This window comes from Bufo bufo, chromosome 9 (genome assembly GCF_905171765.1).
Source record: "Bufo bufo chromosome 9, aBufBuf1.1, whole genome shotgun sequence".
Taxonomy (NCBI): domain Eukaryota; kingdom Metazoa; phylum Chordata; class Amphibia; order Anura; family Bufonidae; genus Bufo; species Bufo bufo.
In genome coordinates, this window is record NC_053397.1 from 107,915,108 (window position 1) to 107,933,948 (window position 18,841).

Here is an 18,841-nt window from a genome sequence, read left to right on the forward strand (position 1 = left end):
TATTATCTTTTTATAAACAAAAAAACTAAACATTTTAGTATCTCCATAGTCTGAGTCGTTTATTTTTTATTTTTTTAACCGATTATCTTAAGAAGGGGCTAATTTTTTGCGTAATGAGAAGACGGTTTTATTGGCACTATTTTGGGGGGCATATGACTTTTTGATCGCTTGCTATTACAATTTTTGTGATGTAAGGTGACAAAAAATACCTTTTTTTTTGCACCGTTTTTTTTTTTTTTTACTTACCATGTTCATCTGAGGGGTTAGGTCATGGGGTATTTTTATAGAGCAGATTCTTACGGACGTGGCGAAACCTAATTATATGTCTACTTTTTTATTTATTTTAGTTTTACTAAATAATATTTTAGAAAAAAAAAATTTGGTTTTAGTGTCTCAAATCTGAGAACCATAGTTTTTTATCCGATTGTCAGTGGCTAAATTGGGATATAAATTTAGTACTCCATAGAAGTGTGGTACTCCCTGAAGCAACCGTCAATGCAGAGGCCCGGATGATCGGGGCACGTGTCACACTGAGTAGTGGTGTCCTTCCGTATCCCCCTCCTGTGACACACTCTGCACTTTTTTGGGGTCCGTCCCTTCTTTCCAGTATGGGGGACCACACCTGGAAAGTGTTGGCCAGGGACGATCCGGGCGCCTCCAGTTCCCAATGTACTCCGGCCTGCTCTTTCCCGGTCAGAAAAGATCAGGGCCTTGAGGACTGCCTCATAGAGTTGAAGGAATGTCCCTGTGTTGCCAGCGCTCCGGGACAGCACAAAAGAGTTGTACAAGGCAACCTTTACCAAGTAGACCGCAACTTTTTTGTACCATGCCGGGGTTTTGCGCATGGCATTATATGGCTTGAGGACTTGATCAGAGAGATCAACTCCTCCAATATGCCGATTGTAGTCGACGATACAATCGGGCTTGAGGACCGTTGCCTCGGTACCTCGCACAGGGACAGGGGTGATGTCGTTACCGTAAATTGTGGACAGTACAAGGACATCCCTCTTGTCCTTATATCTGACCAGCAACAGTTTTCCACTGGTAAGGGCACGGGTCGCACCCCTGGGGATAGGTACCTGGAGGGGGTGGGTAGGGAGGCCGCGTTGATTTTTCCGCACGGTCCCACAAGCGGACGTGGATCTGGCGGCAAGGGACTGGAACAAGGGGATACTAGTATAAAAGTTATCCACGTACAGGTGGTAACCCTTATCTAGCAGTGGGTGCATAACGTCCCACACAAGTTTCCCGCTAACACCCAGAGTGGGGGACATTCTGGCTTTTGAATACGGGAATCTCGCCCCTCGTACACACAAAACTTGTAAGTGTACCCTGAGGTACTCTCACAAAGTTTGTACAGCTTCACGCCATACCTCGCCCGCTTTGAGGGAACATACTGGCGGAAAATGAGTCTCACCTTGAAAGCAATGAGAGACTCATCAACCGCGACCTTCCTTCCAGGTACATAGGTCTGTACAAATTTGGCCCCAAAGTGATCGATGACCGGCCTGATTTTGTACAGGCGGTCATAGGCAGGATCACCTTGGGGGGGACATGCTGCATTATCTGCATAATGCAGGCTTTTCCGGATGGCCTGAAACCAGGAGCATGTCATGGCCGTACTGTAAAGTGGGGTCTGGTAGAGGACGTCCCCACTACAGTAATGCCTGACACTAGGTTTCTTGACTAGGCCCATGTGCAGCACGAGGCCCCAAAATGTCCTCATCTCAGCTGCACTGACCGGAGTCCAGCCACCGGGCCTAGCCAAAAAGGAGCCCGGTGTTGAGCAACAAACTGTTGGGCGTACAGGTTTGTATGCTCCACCATTAGATTTACAAAGTGGTCACTGAAAAAAAGACTAAAGTAGTCGTATTCAGTGAAGCCCATCCATGGTGATGGATCATGTAATGAGCGCAGTGATGTCATCAAAGGTCCTTTACCCAGGTCCTGAAGAAAGAAGAGAAGCCGGGCTGCGCGAACAAGTGGATTAAAGTGAGTTAAAAAAATTATGCATCAAAACGCAAGGCCAGCCTCCGTTCTGAGCATGTGGATATGCTCACTATTCTTCATTGCAACCGCCAAATGATCCTTTAGGCCATGAATCACCAACCTTTGGCACTCCACCTGCTGTGAAACTACCACTCCCTGCATGCAACATGCTCTGTTCTTCTAACTCCTATAGAAGTGATTGAAGTATTCTGGGAGTTGTAGTTCCTAGACAGCTGGAGTACCGGAGGATGCTGATCACTGCTTTAGGGTAAGCTGGTTCATGCAAGCTTACATGTACTTTACCATATGTAACTTATTCAGGAGATAGCTTTATCCAAACTGGTGTAAAGGTCAACTGGTTTAGCAACCAATCAGATTCCACCTTTCATTATTCAGAGCTCCTTTGGAAAATGAAAGGTGGAATCTGATTGGTTGCTATTGGGAAACTAAGCCAGTTTTCCTTTACACCACTTTTGATAAATCTCCCCCATAGTTTTGGTTTTTGCCGTCTAAAAATGCCAGAAAGCCTCAGGCCTCTTTCACACGGGCAAGATTTCCCCGCGGGTGCAATGCGTTGCACCCGCACTGAATCCAGACCCATTAATTTCTACAGGGCTGTGCACATGAGCGTTGATTTTCATGCATCACTTGTGCGTTGCGTGAAAATCGCAGCATGCTCTATTTTGTGCATTTTTCACGCAACGCAGGCCCCATAGAAGTGAATGGGGCTGCGTAAAAATCTCAAGCATCCGCAAGCAAGTGCGGATGCGGTGTGATTTTCACGCATGGTTGCTAGGAGATGATCGAGATGGGGACCCGATCATTATTATTTTCCCTTATAACATGGTTATAAGAAATAATTGCATTCTTAATACAGAATGCATAGTAAAATAGGGTTGGGGGGTTAAAAAAAAAGATTTTTTTTTTTTAACTCACCTTAATCCACTTGTTCGCGCAGCTGACTTCTCTTCTTCTTTTTTGCTGTGCAGAAGGAAAAGGACCTGTGGTGACATCACTGCGCTCATCACATGGTCCGTCACATGATCCATCACATGGTGATAGATCATGTGATGAACCGTGTGATGAGCGCAGTGATGTCATCAAAGGTCCTTTACCCAGGTCCTGAAGAAAGAAGAGAAGCCGGGCTGCGCGAACAAGTGGATTAAAGTGAATAAAATTATTTTGTATTTGTTTTTTAACCCCTCCAGCCCTATTTTACTAAGCATTCTGTATTAAGAATGCTATTATTTTCCCTTATAAACAAAGATGGCCAGCGACTGCTGCTCTCTCAGACGAGGAAGTGACTCCAAGAGGAAAACACCACTACCTTGATCTGAAGCCTGAACAGTGGAGTCTGATTGAGGAGCTAAGCTAGGCCCTTAAACCATTTAAAGGAGCTACGGTGTTTCTGAGTGCCAAGAAGTATGTTACCCTCTCTGCACTTCCACAGCTAGTGCAGAACCTAAAGAAGTCCATACAGGGTTGATCTTTTGAGACTGCACCATTAAGGTCATACCAGGCTCATGTGGTAGAACAGATCACAACAAGATGGCAAGAACTGTCTACGTTTCAACCTGACTCTTCAAACACTGCCCTAATTGCAGCTGCTCTGGATCCCAAATTTAAGAAACTTAAATTATTGTCTGCTGATGAATCATTCAAGGTCCAAAGCACAGTACAGACCATGGCACTTGTTGACAAAATGGACATGACACGGCCCAGTGAACATGATGGAGCTTCTTCTAAAAGAGGACAAGAAGATAACCCTGCTGCAACAAAGTATGCCAAGGATCATGCCACAGCCACATCATTCTTCCAGAACATACTGGGATCATCAGAGTCCAGCTCCAGTGATGAAGAGGATAAGGAGCAGCAGTTAAGTCAATCTGTGCAGAAGGAGGTCTTGATGTACTTTGGAGAACATCCCGTATCCAAGAAAGAGAATCCGCTGTCGTGGTGGAAAACAAATGGAACACGCTATCCAGTACTAGCAAAGCTGGCAAAGTCCTTTCTGTGTATTCCATCAATATCCACGCCATCAGAGCGTCTGTTTTCTGCAGCAGGAAACATAGCATCAAAGCGCAAGGCCAGCCTCCGTTCTGAGCATGTGGATATGCTCGCTTTTCTTCATTGCAACCGCCAAATGATCCTTTAGGCCTCGAATCAGCAACCTTTGGCACTCCACCTGCTGTGAAACTACCACTCCCTGCATGCAACATGCTCTGTTCTTCTAACTCCTATAGAAGTGATTGAAGTATTCTGGGAGTTGTAGTTCCTAGACAGCTGGAGTACCGGAGGATGCTGATCACTGCTTTAGGGTAAGCTGGTTCATGCAAGCTTACATGTACTTTACCATATGTAACTTATTCAGGAGATAGCTTTATCCAAACTGGTGTAAAGGTCAACTGGTTTAGCAACTAATCAGATTCCACCTTTCATTATTCAGAGCACCTTTGGAAAATGAAAGGTGGAATCTGATTGGTTGCTATTGGGAAACTAATCTAGTTTTCCTTTACACTACTTTTGATAAATCTCCCCATAGTTTTGGTTTTTGCCGTCTAAAATTGCCAGAAAGCCTTAGGCCTCTTTCACATGGGCGAGATTTCCCCGCGGGTGCAATGCGTGAGGTGAACGCATTGCACCCGCACTGAATCCAGACCCATTCATTTCTATGGGGCTGTACACATGAGCTGTGATTTTCACGCATCACTTGTGCGTTGCGTGAAAATCGCAGCATGCTCTATTTTATGCGTTTTTCACGCAACGCAGGCCCCATAGAAGTGAATGGGGCTGCGTAAAAATCTCAAGCATCTGCAAGCAAGTGCGGATGCGGTGTGATTTTCACGCATGGTTGCTAGGAGATGATCGAGATGGGGACCCGATCATTATTATTTTCCCCTATAACATGGTTATAAGAAATAATAGCATTCTTAATACAGAATGCTTAGTAAAATAGGGCTGGAGGGGTTAAAAAAAGAAAAAAATTAACTCACCTTAATCCACTTGTTCGCGCAGCCCGACTTCTCTTCTCTTCTTCTTTGCTGTGCAGGAGGAAAAGGACCTGTGGTGACGTCACTGCACTCATCACATGGTCCGTCACATGATCCATCACATGGTGATGGATCATGTGATGGACCGTGTGATGAGCGCAGTGATGTCATCAAAGGTCCTTTACCCAGGTCCTGAAGAAAGAAGAGAAGCCGGGCTGCGCGAACAAGTGGATTAAAGTGAATAAAATTATTATTTTTTATTTATTTTTTTAACCCCTCCAGCCCTATTTTACTAAGCATTCTGTATTAAGAATGCTATTATTTTCCTTTATATCCATGTTATAAGGGAAAATAATACAATCTACACGACACCTAACCCAAACCCGAACTTCTGTGAAGAAAATGCATTAAAATGTTTTGCACTCGCTCGGAAAAATCGTGCATTTTCCCGCGATGCACCTGCATCTTATCTGTCCCAAATCCATGACGCCCGTGTGAAAGAGGCCTTAGAAGAACAGTACAGATGTGTGCAAGACAGTCAGAACTAAAGTTGCCTGAAAGTCTTTAGAGTCGAACAACATAAAGGCTAAGGCAGTGTTTATGTCTTACTACTTTGTTTACTTGTATTTTTTAAAGTAATTTAGCATTTTTTATTTGACTTTTACTTTTAAAAGAAATTTTATAATCTTATTTAGGTTTCTTTAACAGCTTAGGGCAGGTTCACATTGCAGTGTGAACACTGGGACTCTGATCATCTGGCAACTGGCCAAAGTCCGCCCAAAAAATGCTATGTCACTGTGCAGCATTTTTTGTCCTGATCCCCATTACAGTCAATGGGCATCCAGCTATGACAGATGCAGTCAGTGAACTCCGTCAGTCTGTTCCTCCACTGGACCAGACTGCCGGAGTTCACAACATAGACTTAGATACACATTCTGGCAGAAGAACAGCCTGCTGGAGTATACCGTATTGGGTATAGCCGGATACAACCAGCCATATGCTCTCATTGACTATAACCAGCTTTGCCCGATATGGTACATTCTGGCTGTTCTGACAGAATGTATATTGCATTTGTGAAAGAATCCTTATGTGTGTGCAATTATTTGCTATACCACTGTAAGAAATAAAAATATTGTTTTTATAAAGCAATACGTTATTTTAAGAAGGTTTTTCTTATTAGAGTACTCGATTAATCGTAAAAATAATCCAGTAGAATACTCGATTGCTAAAATAATCCTTTACTGCAGCCCTACAGTGGATAGAACCTACCACCCGCTGTATAGTTTTAATGCTACAGCTCATCAGTGGGGGTGTCGGACCCTAATGGATCTGATATTGTTAACCTATCACAAGAATATGTTGTCAGTATCTAACTTTTGGAAAAACCCTTTAAGTACATTCCAGATATACTAAAAAGTACGCTAAGAATGTGATCCAGATGACCAGTGATTTGATTAGGTGAATGGGTGATTTTATATGCATTTGCTCAACTTCTCACTCCTTTAGTAGGAAAAAAATGCCCCCACCTAAATCTGACCATCGGAGAGGACATTATCTGTGGAACTGGTAAAAGGGATTATAAGGTGAACAAGAGGTCCAGTAAGCCGCCCCATGCTCTCAGTGACGCTGGAAGGTTATACGGGTGGGGGGAATGACATTAACAATCTTTGATCTTTTATAACCGGGAACTAAACCTTTTCATCTTGATCCCGACTTCAATTAAGTGATGTGTCTTGAATATTGCACCTAGGGTTCTGATTCTGGCATCATTTGTAAGCTAAGAGTCTGAGCTTTAAATGCTTGTCCTGATGACCTCATGATGGGGATTTAACCCTGAAAGGCATTGTCGACCATATTGAATTGTTTCCATGCTGCATCAATTAATGATGGATGTCCTTTTATCTCCATTGGATCTTGTGGCGTATTGTTTGGGAAGCGCACTGCTATTGGATCCTTTTTTGTCTTGCTTTCCTGGAGTCTCTGTATTGTATACTTAGGAGTGAAAGGGTTAAATTGATAAATGCAATTTGAATTTTGCTCACATAATCATTTTAAATGTGTTATCTTTAAGGAGTACCTGCAGAACCTTTGATGTCGCAGACCCAAAGGTAATTTAATTCTGAATTATTTATGAAATTATGTATCATGAAGACTTGTCATTTTTTTTACTGCCTTTGGAAAGTACATCCATTACAAGCAACATGTGATAGACTCTACAGTTTTAGTAGCTTTTAAAGGGGGTTATCCTACTTCTATAATGCCCCCCACAATGCCCAGGCACCTCGCACAGGTTATACTTACCCTGGCACCCGTGCCACTGCTGATGCCCGCCACCCGTGATACTAGGGAGGCTCGGCACTGTGGTGGCCTGCTATTGGTTGGGCCCCCGTCGCCGGATGGTTTGATCCGTGTGCGACAGGGAGATGCAGCGGTGGCCTGTATGAGGTGCCCAGGCATTGTGGGGGGCATTATAGGGGTTGGTTAACCCCTTTAAGAAATATATTATAATACAAATTACAGTCTGCAGATTGGGGAAATCAAAAGTTAACAGAGAAGATCCTCTACCACAAATTCTTTCTACAAGTATCTGAATAACAGGACAATAAGTGGCCAGTCAGCAGCCCCTTGAATATAGCGATGTCTGTTATAGGATACATACATGGTATTCCCAGACAGTTCCCCTCATTAAATGTGATCTGGGGGAACTATCTCTACCTGTGGAGAGTGCATTGTAGGTGTAAGGAGTCTTATAGGCCATGCAATGCAATGCAAAAAAGGTATCTAAATAACTTCTCTTTCCGAAAAGAAAGCTGGGCCTCAGGTGCCACCAGTTGTAAGGTAGTTATCCTGTAAACCAATGTTCAACTTTTTGTTCAACAGGTTTTGAGGCATAATTTACGATTATAGATGAGCGAGTACCACATCTGCTGTTTTGGGGTGATTGCCTCTCATCAATGCAGATCAGAGAGAAATGGCTTTAACCCCTTAAGGACCTGCGCAGTACATATACGGCGCTGGTGGATGTGACTTAAGGACCAGTGCCAGTATTAAGGACCAGTGCCAGTATGTGACTTAAGGACCAGTACAGAAGTATTGTAATGCATTGTAAAGGAGATCAGACCCCCAGAAGTTGAAGTCCCAGAGTGGGACAAAAAATAAAGTAAAATAAAAAACAAAACATTGTTTTCCATAATAAAAAAAATAAAGATTCAAGTAAAAAAAAAAGCCCCTTTCCCAAAATAAAACACATAAAATATTTGGGATCACCGCGTCCGTAACGACCAGCTCTATAAAAATATTACATGACCTAACCCCTCAGGTGAACACCGTCAAAAAAAAAAAAAAAAAAAAAAAAAAAAACTTTTTTTGTCACCTTGCATCACTAAAAGTGCACACCAAGCGATCAAAAAGGTGTTTGCCCCCCCAAAATAGTACCAATCTAACCATCACCCCATCCTGCAAAAAATGAGACCCTAATGAAGACAATCGCCAAAAAAAAATAAAAAATATGGAAAGGAAAGATAATGACCACAAATCTAATGTCGTCTGAAATGTGTTGAGGATGGGGGCATAATTAAGTGTATATAAGTCTTTCCATGTTGAGCCTAATTTGAGGCCTAAGTAGGTGATATGAGATGTTGGCCATTAAAAGGGGTAGTTTGACTGTAAAAACTCTTGCTCTCTAGCGCTAATGTTCATTCCCAAGGCCTCTGATTTGGAAGCATTTATTTTAAAGGAACACTGACAGGGCCAAAAAGCATATTAAGGTATATATTTGACCGTACAGGTCTTATAAAGTGTATAATAATCATGTAAGTATCCCCCCTGTCCACCTTATAACTACAGTAATGTGAAGTTTTATAACCTGCTGGAATCGGGTTCAATCTGCCCAAGGGGCGGTGTTTCACCTCAGCTTGCGCCCAGCCAGCCTCGCCACAACTGCCGTTTGAAGCGCCGCCCAGCTCATCAATATTCACTTCGCTGGGCGGCTACTAGTGTCCCCGGCTATCTTCAGCGCATGCGCCTGGCACCCTCACTGGCCGGGATCGCATCGCGCCTGCGCACAGTCTCATTCTCAGAGGCAGCCTCTGAGAATGAGACTGTGCGCAGGCGCGATGCGATCCCGGCCAGTGAGGGTGCCGGGCGCATGCGCTGAAGATAGCCGGGGACACTAGTAGCCGCCCAGCGCCGCCCATTGAAGTGAATATTGATGAGCTTCACATTACTGTAGTTATAAGGTGGACAGGGGGGATACTTACATGATTCTTATACACTTTATAAGACCTGTACGGTCATATATATACCTAAATATGCTTTTTGGCCCTGTCAGTGTCCCTTTAAAGTTGGATATTTGCCCATATTTCTCAAATATGGATTGGAGGGCAGGGAAGGCTTTTATAGGATTGGTTAATATTATCAGAATGTCGTCTGCGTATGCCGCTACATTGTGGGAAGTTTTTCCACTTGTGAAACCTTCTATGTCTGGATGTTCTTTTATGTCTAGGGATAGCACAAATGAAATTGGGGAGAGGGGGCATCCCTGTCTTGTTCCATTTCTGATCTGAAATGGGGATGTTAAAGGAAACCTGTCACTGGGATTTAGGGTATAGAGCTGAGGACATGGGTTGCTAGATGGCCGCTAGCACATCCGCAATACCCAGTCCCCATAGCTCTGTGTGCTTTTATTGTGTATAAAAACCGATTTGATACATATGCAAATTAACCTGAGATGAGTCAGAGCTTGTAAATATGACTCTTCTCTGGTCACACAAGTAAGATATGACTCTTTTATGTTAATTTTCATATGTATCAAATCGTTTTTTTTACACAATAAAAGCACACAGAGCTATGGGGACTGGGTATTGTGGATGTGCTAGCGGCCATCTAGCAACCTATGTCCTCAGCTCTATACCCAAAATCCCGGTGACAGGTTCCCTTTAAGGAATTATTGATGCAGAGTCTGGCTGTAGCTACCAGTTTGTAGGGTCTTTCCCTTCTTTTTGAATCAGCGTGATATAAGCTTCCAGTGATTGTTTCGGAATAGGGGTACCTGAAAGGTAGGCGTTAAAAGTTAAAAGTTTGTGTCTGTGTCCGCTGGTTTGATCTGGTAGAGGGAAGTGTAGAACTTAAAAAATTCTTGCTCTATCTCGGCTGGGCTGGATACCAAGGAACCTTCTTGTGTCCGTATATCAGATATATGTGTACGAGGCTTTGGTCTCTTAATTAAGGACTTCATCAGTTTTGAGGCCTTATCCCCGTGGGCGTAAAAAGAGTGTTTCACGGACATAAACACTTTAGCGGGTCTTTTATTTAGAATGTCCCGTAACTGCTGCCGTGCCAAGGTGAGTTGCTGTAGATGAGAGATGGCTAGAGACTGCTTATGTAGTTTCTCCATTTTACTAATCTCAAGTTGTAAATGCTGTATTTTCGAGTCTCTTTGTCTTTTCAGACATGTACCTAATGAAATGAGCTCACCCCTTAACGTTGCCTTTTGTGACTCCCATACCATGGGGGTAGAGACCTCAGTGTTCGAGTTATGTTGAAAAAAGCATTCAATGGATTTCTGAATTTTAGTGTGTATATCTGGTATAGATAGCAGAGTTTCATTGAGTCGCGATTTAGAAGGCCTGTGTTCTGATCATTCTAGAACTACAGTAGTTCAACTGGGAAGTGATCTGAGTGAACACTGGATATGATGTTAATTGATTGTATTTTGTTTAGCGATGTCTGGTGAAGGAAAAAGTAGTCGATCCTATGATATGAGTTGTGTGGGATGGAATGGAGAGTGTAGTCTTTTCCTGACGGATGCGCAAAACGCCAAGTATCTGTAAGGGATAGTAGTTGTATGATTTCTTTATGTGCCTGAGTGCTTTGTATGAGAGGGAGGATTTCCCTGAGTAGGTATCTATTAGCAGATCCAGGGCCACATTGAGATCACCTCCAACAATGAATTTCCCCTTTCGTAAACTGTCAATTAAGGTCATCGTGGTTCGGATCCAGGACGGCTGTTTTGTGTTGGGTGCATATAGGTTGGCAATTGTAATTAGAGAGACATTCAGCTTCCCCATAACAATTAGCACTCTACCATCTGGGTCCGAATACACATCTAGTTTTTCAAAAGATAAGTGCTTGGCTATGGCAATGGACACTCCTTTAGAGTTTTTAATGTTTGTATGAGAATGGAACCATTCATTAAAGTAGTGTCTATGAAAGGAAGGAGTCTTTGTTTCTTGAATTGTGTGTTTCTTGTAGTAAAAGTATGTCAGCTCTGTCCTTTTTAAAATGGTGTAGTATGTGACTTCTTTTGACGGCAGAGTTAAGGCCTCTCACATTATAGGTGATAAACTTATAGTTACGTTTTGGGAAGATTTGCACCGATTTGTCTAGGTAAAAAAGGTAAAGGATGTCTGTGTGAAGTGTCACCTGCTAGCGCCCTATATGTATGGTGGGGGGGGGGGGGGGAGAGGACAGTTATGTCAAATTGTAACATACAAAACCATAACAAATGAAGTAATAAAGGAAATAAAGCAGCCCAAAGAGCTGTAATGCAAACATTTAGACAATCTGTTCGTCCAGCCAGCATCAGAGCCAGGTCTGGAGGTCATTAACTTCTTTGTAGTGGAGAGGGTTGCTAGACCGGATACGCCTGAAAGGCGAGCCAAGGGCAGGTGAGTCTGCTCCTGTCTGTCAATAGCAAAGTTGGTGGCAGGTCGTGGCCCACTCTTTAGGGCTTGTCAGGGCCCACCGAAGAAAAAGAAAAACTAAACTGCGGCCCATTAATTAGGTACCTGAACCGGGCCCGGCCCGCCCCGCCCTCAACAACATTTAAACATTCATAAACTTACTTATAGTAACAGAATACATTTTAAAAATATCCCCTGAGGTGGGAATTAACTTTAAACCAATTCATTGGCAGGTAAATCAGGTGAAGTCCTCCTCCATCCTTCCTTGGGTCTGCTTCCCGTGACGTCTGCGTGTTTTATTTCTTTTATCAGCACCTACTGTTTCCCAAGGAGATGGTAGAGGTATGGTAGGCATGGAGTCCAGATCTTGTATGGCGGACCATTCTGAAATATCAAAGTCTTTGACTTTTAGAAGCTGTAGAATTTCTGGTAGTTCTGTGTGGGCTTTCAGCGTACAGTCAGGTCTATAAATATTGGGACATTGACACAATTCTAACATTTTTGGCTCTATACACCACCACAATGGATTTGAAATAAAATGAACAAGATGTGCTTTAACCGCCTCCGGACCGCCTAACGCAGGATCGCGTTCCGGAGGCGGCAGCGCTGCGCAGAGTCACGCATATACGCGTCATCTCGCGAGACGCGAGATTTCGCTCAAAGCCGGCCCGCGCATGCGCATCGCGGGCCGGCAAAAGTTAAAGAACAATTTCGTCACCAGCCTGCCAGCAACGATCATTGGCTGGCGATTTTCAAAAAAACTAATCACAAGCCATATAACAGATCATATTAGTAAATATGATCTGTTATATGGCTTGTCTGCTCCTCTGCTGGTCCTTTTCGTCGGTTGGATCCAGCAGAGGAGCAGACTTCACAGTGAGTAGCACCAACACCACACTTTAGCCCCAGATCACCCCCCTGCACCCCAATTAACCCTTTGATCACCCCTTTGATCGCCCCTGTCAATCACTAGTGAAAGACAAAAAGTGATTAGTGTAAACTGTCACTTTTTTTTTTCACTAGTATTGACTGTTAGGTTTTAGGATAGTTTAGGCCCCTTGGTTAGGTAGTTAGCGATCGGTTAGCGCCCAGCCCACCGCACCGCAGTCACTGATTCTCTGATTAGCATATCGCTAATCAGCATTTGTACTTTTATAGTATCTGTAAGTGATCAAAACTGATCACGGTCAGATCTATAATAGTATTAGTGTCACTTTAGTTCGCCCTCCACCCAAAACGCAGTGTTTGCCCGATCAGGCCTGATCGGTCGCCCACACGTGCGTTCACCCACGCCCGCCCCACCGCAGTGACAAAAAATTTTTTTTTTTTGATCACTGCACATTCACTTTACAAGCTCTGCGGCGATAAAAAAATCAGTTTTGATATTTTTTATCAACCGCAGCGGCCTCCAGTACTTCGCTAGCCTCCCCTTTGTAAGACAGGCTTGCTTTTTTTCTTGGGTAGTCTCAGGGAATACCCCTAAATTTAGTAGTCCAAATGTCAAACAGGGGGTATTCTTCTGAAGAGGCCTACAGGATTCTGACCCAGTCGGATGAGGAATGGGAACCCTCATCTGACGAATCTAGCGGGTCAGAATATGAACCTGTAGAAAGCAGTGTCTCTCTGACCCAAAGTTCGGATGAGGAGGTGGAGGTCCCTGATAGAACCAGGCGTACCCGGCCCCGTGTCGCTAGACCACAGGTTATGCAGGATCCGCTTCAAGAGCAGCAGAGTGGGGCTGTCGCTGCCGGATCACGTGGTGAGGCATACACCAGCAGTGCAGCCCTCCCTGGACCTAGTACCAGCACTGCCGTACAACATGGTGACGTGGCGAGCACCAGAAGGGCAGTTGAAGCTGGTATGGTGGCACGTGCAATAGTTACCCCGTCGCAGCCACCGCACAGACAGGCCCGTAGAGCCCCTAGAATCCCTGAGGTGCTGGCAAACCCTGATTGGCAGTCACCAACTTCAGCCGCACCATTAGTTCTCCCTTTCACCGCCCAGTCTGGAGTTCGGGTTGAGACGGCTCATATCGGTTCGGCCCTGGGATTTTTTGAGCTGTTCTTGACTGCGGAGCTCTTGGACTTAGTCGTGGCAGAGACAAACCGGTATGCCACACAATTTATATCCGCCAACCCGGGAAGCTATTATGCCCAGCCTTTCCGGTGGAAACCAGTCCAAGTTTCCGAAATTAAAATTTTTCTGGGCCTTCTCCTCAACATGGGTCTAACTAAAAAGCATGAATTGCGGTCATATTGGTCCACGAACCCGATTCATCACATGCCCATGTTCTCTGCTGCTATGTCCAGGGCACGATTTGAGGCCATCCTCCGTTTCCTGCATTTTAGCGACAACACCACCTCCCGTCCCAGAGGCCACCCAGCTTTTGACCGGCTCCACAAAATTCGGCCCCTCATAGACCACTTCAACCAGAAATCTGCGTAGACGAGTCCCTAATACATTTTACCGGGCGCCTTGGCTTCAAACAATACATCCCAAGCAAGCGTGCCCGGTATGGGGTCAAATTGTATAAGCTCTGTGAAAGGGCCACAGGCTATACCCACAAATTTCGGATCTATGAGGGAAAAGATCAGACCCTGGAGCCGGTCGGTTGCCCTGACTACCTGGGGAGCAGTGGGAAGACAGTCTGGGACTTGGTGTCACCCTTATTTGGCAAGGGGTACCATCTTTATGTGGACAATTTCTACACAAGTGTGGCCCTCTTTAGGCATTTGTTTCTAGAACAGATTTGCGCCTGTGGCACCGCGCGAACTAGTCGCGTGGGCTTCCCCCAACGGCTCGTTACCACCCGTCTTGCAAGGGGGGAGAGGGCTGCCTTGTGTAACGAAGAACTGCTCGCGGTGAAATGGAGAGACAAGCGTGACGTTTACATGCTCTCCTCCATTCACGCAGACACGACAATACAAATTGAGCGAGCAACCCGTGTCATTGAAAAGCCCCTCTCAGTCCACGACTATAATTTGCTCATGGGACGGGTGGACTTCAATGACCAGATGTTGTCTCCGTATTTAGTTTCCCGACGCACCAGGCGCTGGTATAAGAAGGTGTCTGTATATTTAATTCAATTGGCTCTGTACAATAATTTTGTTCTCTACAGTAAGGCTGGGAGAACAGCATCCTTCCTCAAATTCCAGGAAGAGATCATCGAGAACCTCCTGTATCCAGAAGGTTCCGTGGCCCCATCCACCAGTGTAGTTAGCCGTCTACACGAGCGACATTTCCCCAGTGTCGTTCCTGGTACCTCAACCCAACCGTCACCCCGAAAAAGATGTCGTGTCTGTAGCAGGAGTGGAATAAGGCGTGACACCCGCTATTTCTGTCCTGACTGTCCTGACCACCCTGCCCTATGCTTTGGAGAGTGTTTCCGGAAGTACCACACCCAGGTACACTTAGCATAGGGATTGCATCTCACAGGATAGGCACACAGGGCTATTAGGGCCCTTTTACTCACAGCTGCTGCAAACCTCTCCTTTCACCTGGGATAAAGTGCATAACGTACTTCGCCACATCTTTGGGCGATTTGCGCTTTGCACATTGTCCCATGGGGAAGGAGAGGTTTGTTCTATAAAGGTAAAAAAAAACTAAACAAAAAAAAAATTAACGGTAAGTAAAAAAGTTAACGTTCAGTTAAAAAAGTTAAAAAAATTATATGTTCTGTTCAAAAGTTAATAAATTTATTGCGTTGCGGCCTGGTTTTTTCTTTTTTGTTTTGTTTTTTTTACCTTCCAGGTGGACCAACCGATCGACTAGCTGCAGCACTGATGTGCATTCTGACAGAACCATTGCGCTGCTGTCAGATTACACGCAAGTCGGTGTATGCGGCGCTGCAAGACGAGATTTCTCCTCTGCAGTAAAAGATACGTTTGCCGAGGCATATGAGCTGAGGAGGTGGCGGTGTTCATATTCTTTGGCAAACACTTTGTATATATAAAAAAAAAAATCCCGGCATGGATTTATTCATCCACATCGATTGATGTGAATGGAGAAATCTGGTTTGCCAGGGCATACGAGCTAAGTGGGTATGGATGTTGGGCGGAGCTCCTATGTCCTGGCAGACGCCTTTCCCCTCCTTTTTCTTTTTTTGGCAGAGATTTTTTCATCCACATTGATCGATGCGAATGAAGAAATCTGTGCCGTTCATTTTTTTCTTTCAGCCCAGAGGCTGAACGGAAAAAAAAAATCTCATTACCCGTATGCTCAATATAAGGAGAATAGCAGAAACTCCTAATGCTGGCCATACATGTAATGATTGCGGAGACCCTCAAATGCCAGGGCAGTACAAACACCCCACAAATAACACCATTTTGGAAAGAAGACACCCCAAGGTATTCGCTGAGGGGCATATTGAGTCCATGAAAGATTGAAATTTTTGTCCCAAGTTAGCGGAAAGGGAGACTTTGTGAGAAAAAAATCAATTTCCGCTAACTTGTGCCCAAAATTTTTTTTTTCTATGAACTCGCCATGCCCCTCATTGAATACCTTGGGGTGTCTTCTTTCCAAAATGGGGTCACATGTGGGGTATTTATACTGCCCTGGCATTTTAGGGACCCCAAAGCGTGAGAAGAAGTCTGGTATCCAAATGTCTAAAAATGCCCTCCTAAAAGGAATTTGGGCCCCTTTGCCCACCTAGGCTGCAAAAAAGTGTCACACATGTGGTATCTCCGTATTCAGGAGAAGTTGGGGAATGTGTTTTGGGGTGTCATTTTACATATACCCATGCTGGGTGAGAGAAATATCTTGGCAAAAGACAACTTTGTATAAAAAAAATGGGAAAAGTTGTCTTTTGCCAAGATATTTCTCTCACCCAGCATGGGTATATGTAAAATGACACCCCAAAACACATTCCCCAACTTCTCCTGAATACGGAGATACCACATGTGTGACACTTTTTTGCAGCCTAGGTGGGCAAAGGGGCCCACATTCCAAAGAGCACCTTTCGGATTTCACCGGCCATTTTTTACACAATTGGATTTCAAACTCCTTACCACACATTTGGGCCCCTAGAATGCCAGGGCAGTATAACTACCCCACAAGTGACCCCATTTTGGAAAGAAGACACCCCAAGGTATTTGCTGATGGGCATAGTGAGTTCATGGAAGTTTTTATTTTTTGTCACAAGTTAGTGGAATATGAGACTTTGTAAGAAAAGAAAAAAAAAATCCTCATTTTCCGCTAACTTGTGACAAAAAAAATAAAAAGTTCTATGAACTCACTATGCCCATCAGCGAATACCTTAGGGTGTCTACTTTCCAAAATGGGGTAATTTGTGGGGTGTTTGTACTGTCTGGCCATTGTAGAACCTCAGGAAACATGACAGGTGCTCAGAAAGTCAGAGCTGCTTCAAAAAGCGGAAATTCACATTTTTGTACCATAGTTTTTAAACGCTATAACTTTTACCCAAACCATTTTTTTTTTTACCCAAACATTTTTTTTTACCAAAGACATGTAGAACAATAAATTTAGAGCAAAATTTATATATGGATGTCGTTTTTTTTTGCAAAATTTTACAACTGAAAGTGAAAAATGTCATTTTTTTGCAAAAAAATTATTAAATTTCAATTAATAACAAAAAAAGTAAAAATGTCAGCAGCAATGAAATACCACCAAATGAAAGCTCTATTAGTGAGAAGAAAAGGAGGTAAAATTCATTTGGGTGGTAAGTTGCATGACCGAGCAATAAACGGTGAAAGTAGTGTAGGTCAGAAGTGTAAAAAGTGGCCTGGTCTTTCAGGGTGTTTAAGCACTGGGGGCTGAGGTGGTTAACTGCAGACTGTCAGCTTTAATTTGAGGGTATTGACATCCAAATCAGGTGAACGGTGTAGGAATTATAACAGTTTGCATATGTGCCTCCCACTTGTTAAGGAACCAAATGTAATGGGACAGATTAATAATCATAAATCAAACTTTCACTTTTTAATACTTGGTTGCAAATACTTTGCAGTCAATTACAGCCTGAAGTCTGGAACGCATAGACATCACCAGACGCTGGGTTTCATCCCTGGTGATGCTCTGCCAGGCCTTTACTGCAACTATCTTCAGTTCCTGCTTGTTCTTGGGGCATTTTCCCTTCAGTTTTGTCTTCAGCAAGTGAAATGCATGCTCAATCGGATTCAGGTCAGGTGATTGACTTGGCCATTGCATAACATTCCACTTCTTTCACTTAAAAAACTCTTTGGTTGCTTTTGCAGTATGCATTGGGTCATTGTCCATCTGCACTATGAAGCGCCGTCCAATGAGTTCTGAAGCATTTGGCTAAATATGAGCAGATAATATTGCCTGAAACACTTCAGAATTTATCCTGCTGCTTTTGTCAGCAGTCACATCATCAATAAATACAAGAGAACCAGTTCCATTGGCAGCCATACATGCCCACGCCATGACACTATCACCACCATGCTTCACTGATGAGGTGGTATGCTTAGGATCATGAGCAGTTCCTTTCCTTCTCCATATTCTTCTCTTCCCATCACTCTGGTACAAGTTGATCTTGGTCTCATCTGTCCATAGGATGTTGTTCCAGAACTGTGAAGGCTTTTTTAGAAGTCGTTTGGCAAACTCTAATCTGGCCTTCCTGTTTTTGAGGCTCACCAATGGTTTACATCTTGTGGTGAACCCTCTGTATTCACTCTGGTGAAGTCTTCTCTTGATTGTTGACTTTGACACACATACACGTACCTCTTGGAGAGTGATCTTGATCTGGCCAACAGTTGTGAAGGGTGTTTTCTTCACCAGGGAAATAATTATTCGGTCATCTACCACAGTTGTTTTCCGTGGTCTTCTGGGTCTTTTGGTGTTGCTGAGCTCACCGGTGCGTTCCTTCTTTTTAAGAATGTTCAAAACTGTTGTTTTGGCCACGCCTAATGTTTTTGCTATCTCTCTGATGGGTTTGTTCAGTTTTTTCAGCCTAATGATGGCTTGCTTCACTGATCGTGACAGCTCTTTGGATCTCATCTTGAGAGTTGACAGCAACAGATTCCAAATGCAAATAGCACACTTGAAATGAACTCTGAACCTTTTATCTGCTCATTGTAATTGCGATAATGAGGGAATAACACACACCTGGCCATGGAACAGCTAAAAAGCCAATTGTCCCATTACTTTTGGTTCCTTAACAAGTGGGAGGCACATGTGCAAACTGTTGTAATTACTACACCGTTC

General features: G+C 43.9%; 1 protein-coding gene across 4 annotated transcripts in view; it reads left to right on the top strand.

Moving 5' to 3' along the window:
- The window catches only part of ODR4 (odr-4 GPCR localization factor homolog), a 115,869-nt gene that overhangs the window by 44,975 nt on the left and 52,053 nt on the right, over positions 1-18,841 (top strand). For all 4 annotated transcript variants that reach the window (XM_040408452.1, XM_040408454.1, XM_040408455.1 and 1 more), the window contains one exon: positions 7,051-7,087. In XM_040408452.1, coding sequence (XP_040264386.1) covers positions 7,051-7,087 — 37 coding nt within the window. The remainder of the gene's footprint in view (positions 1-7,050; positions 7,088-18,841) is intronic.